Source organism: Lolium rigidum, chromosome 3, assembly GCF_022539505.1.
Source record: "Lolium rigidum isolate FL_2022 chromosome 3, APGP_CSIRO_Lrig_0.1, whole genome shotgun sequence".
NCBI lineage: Eukaryota > Viridiplantae > Streptophyta > Magnoliopsida > Poales > Poaceae > Lolium > Lolium rigidum.
In genome coordinates, this window is record NC_061510.1 from 377733436 (window position 1) to 377736871 (window position 3436).

General features: G+C 55.1%; 1 protein-coding gene across 1 annotated transcript; it reads right to left on the bottom strand.

Annotated features, from left to right (window-relative positions):
• Window positions 1-736: 736 nt before the first annotated feature.
• On the bottom strand, window positions 737-2768 carry LOC124700607 (peroxidase 35-like). Its single transcript, XM_047232699.1, has 4 exons — window positions 2541-2768; window positions 2243-2443; window positions 1954-2119; window positions 737-1285 (listed from the first exon to the last, which is right to left on the bottom strand). The coding sequence occupies exons 1-4, from the start codon at window positions 2766-2768 to the stop codon at window positions 885-887; spliced, it is 996 nt and encodes a 331-aa protein (XP_047088655.1). The 3' UTR covers window positions 737-884.
• Between the last annotated feature and the right edge of the window lie 668 nt (window positions 2769-3436).

The window sequence follows — 3436 nt, forward strand, 5'->3', positions numbered from 1 at the left end:
CGGCGGCTTCGGTTCATCGTCGGAGCAGGGCCCTCGAGCGCACTGCCCTCAAACCTCGGCGGCGACGCCTGGAGGTCACCGGCGATCTGTGGCGGAGGTACCAAGGGACTTGATTGCTTTCTTATCTTTCTTCCCAAGGTGCTTTTTGTAACTTTGGAGGCCCTTTCTTCAAATAGTTGGTTCTTAGCGCGAGTGATGTTTAAGGGGCTATCCTATAAATTGTACCTGCCAAGTTTAATATAATGCAGCTCTCTGGGGTCTTTCAGACCCCTTCTTTGTGCAAAAAAAAAAAAAAAAAAAAAAGATCAGCCTTATAGTGAAAACTTTGTACTCCTTCCAACCCCTTTTATTTGATTCGAAGTTAACAATAGAACAATTTGGCCAAGTTGATTCGAATTTAATAATAGAACAATTTGGTTCCGCAAATGAGATCAGGGTGGCCCTGTTCTCTACAGAAAAGTGGAAAGAAGGAAATTTTACATATTTATGTGTCCTGCTTGTGGTTACTGAAGCTTCGCAGCGTCAAAATTTTGTTGCCGTTCTCTTCTTTATTTCAAACTACTACTTCTGGTCGAATTGGTCATTTTCATAGCAGCTACCCAAGCTTAGCGTGGGTGCCATGTCTGTCCCGCTCTCAACCTCCACATTCAGTAACGTAGAAGAGACCATTTGGACAGCACACAATGAATACACTTGGCTAGGCAATCAAACGCACAACAATTTCATAGATCCCAAAACAATAATGCTCAACAGCATTCCATTAGCCTTCCGATGGATTAGAACTAGCCTTGTGCTCTGAAAGCTACTCCTTGTATATAATTTCAGCACCACCCCATCGAGTGGCCAAACTAACTATGAACAAATCGACGCCCCAAGAAATGCAATCAGCCGTTGAGCACGGCGCAGTCCCGGCGTATGTTGCCGAGCGCCGGGTCCGTCTTGACCCCGACGCGGCCGAGGTTGGTCATGGCGGCGGCGAAGGCGGCGAGGAAGTCGGTGTTGTTGGCCGCCCAGTTGTCGACGAGCGGGCGGGAGCGGGCGTCGGCGTAGAGCACCTGGTCGGAGCCGAGCAGGCCCATCCCCTTCTGCAGGTTGATGAAGTACTGGTTGTCGAAGACCTTGGGCGTCTCCGGGTCCAGGTCCACCGCCACGTTCACGTCCACGCCCGGCGGGCACGCCGCCAGCAGCTGCGACCCGTACCCGGGGTCCATCGTCGGGTCCGCCGCCGCCGGCTGGATCCGGTCCGCGAACGTGCCGCAGTGCGCGAACCCCACCGTGTGAGCCGCTGCAAAAACAAATATAGGATCATGTTAACATTTCGAGGTCTCTCTGTTGGCAGGCCCATGGGCCTGGGAATCGGTGGGCTGGACCCAATTGGAGTAGCTAGAAGTTTCCTCCGTTGCAAAACTGTGCGGCTATGGTTGTCTCAAAAAAAAAAACGTGTGGCTATGGTAATGGATATACTGGAGTACTACCTTTTTTGCCCCAAAAAATACATTTCTTAGGTAGGCAAAGGATATACTACACAGTATACCAATAATACAACGGCTGACCTTTCTTTCACGTGCAAGCAAAGGTTCTCCAATCTCCAGCTATCCTAGTCTCCACAGTTTGACTCATTTTAGATCTACCTACTGACCACACCGTGACCAGCTACTGTCAAGGTCTGTTAATCTGGATAAATAAATACTGGCTTGCTCTGCTCTAATCTGCTGCTAACGATAAAACACAATTTGGACAGTCCCAGCAAATCTCTCGAGCAGCCCACAGAATCCAGCCCTTTTGCTTTGGCTTGTGTCAAGTAGGTTGCGAGACACGAAACAAAAGCACATGGAGCGGCAGTACCACCCTGCCACGACCAGTACAGCAAGCAGGCAAGCGGCTAAAGTAATTCCGGCCGGGGTGTGGCCGGTGGCGGTTAGTGAAAGCTCTTTTCAATAAATAATTGCTTACCGGAGAGGGCAACCATGTCGGCCTGCGACAGGTTGTTGGCGGCGAAGATGGCCGTGAGCTGGTCCAGGTTGAAGGACGGCGGCGGCAGGTTCCCGTCGACGCTGGCCGACGTCGAGCTCAGCCCGTCCAGCCTGCCCAGCTCCACCGGGTACTCCGGGCCGCCGGCCTACGCACAAAGACAATGCAGATGCGGAGCTTTCAGAGACCTTGATTGATTAATGTAGTCCTCCTCGAAAGCTCCAATGCTTTTTTTGGTAGATCTCGAGAGAAAGCTTAAAAGTGCGCGTACCAAGGCGATGACATCCCGGGTGGCCATGGTGAGGATGTCCGCGCACGACACCTGGTTGGTGCACTGCGGCACAGCGTCCACCGCCGCCTTGGCCTGGATGACGGTGTCGAAGCCGTCGCCGGCCAGGGACTTGTTGGCCGGGTTGTCCTTCTCCGACGTGTTGTTCCCCGACGACACGATGATGACCGACGCGTCGCATCCCTGCAGAGCACGCGCGAGCGGGCGGCACGGTGGTCAGTCAGACGCCACACTAGCAGAGAAAGGGGATAAGTGAAATGCAGGATGCAGGGGAACGAACCTGGACGAAGCAGTCGTGGAAGAAGAGGCGGACGGTGGCGCCGACGGCGACGGGCGTCTGCTGGACCTTGAGCGTCACGGCGTCGCGCACGATCTTCTCCACGCCGGGGCAGATGGTGTCGTAGTAGGTCGCGCTGAGCTGCTGCGCCGCGCAGCGCATCATGCCGCCGCCGCCGGCAGCCGCGAGCAACGCCAGGAGCGCCGCCAAGATCCTGATCCCGGCGCCCATCCCGCCCGCCGCTTTAGCTCCCACGCCGGCCTGATCTGGGCGTCCTCGAGGTGGCCGCGGCTTATGGACGCTAGCGCGCGGCGGTACGGTGCGGACGGCAGCACCGCGGCGCGGCGGTACTAGGAGGAGGTGGCTAGTTGATGATGACGAGGCCGGTGAGCGTCGTCGAGGCTGCGTGGTGTGTGTGGCTGTCGTAGTTATTGTGGGTTATCGAGTGATGTAGAAGCCAAGATTTCTCGGAGTGTGGGGGAGGGGTGACGGGTGAGTGGGTTTGTGGCTGCGGTGGGGGAGGTGGCGGCGCACCGTGATACTACTGATCGACGGTGGCTCGCGCTTTGAGATCCGTGGTTGCGACGCCGCGCTCCACCACGTGGCCACCCTGACCCGGGGGCGCTGGCCAGGGACGGACACGAGCTCGTCACGGACATCCAACTATTCGGCCTGGCCGCTTGCAGCGGGAACATGTGTACCAGTAGGACCTTCAACCCCCACATGGCGCATACCGGGGTTGGTGGGCTCCTGCATATGCTCTGTGCGATAAAGCTATTTTTGAGGTTATGCATCGCCGTTACGGCTCTTTTTTTTAATATACGATATTTTTGTTAATTTTTAGTAATAATACTCGTTTTTAGAAAATTGAAAAACTATGACTCCTTCGGCTGGCTGCC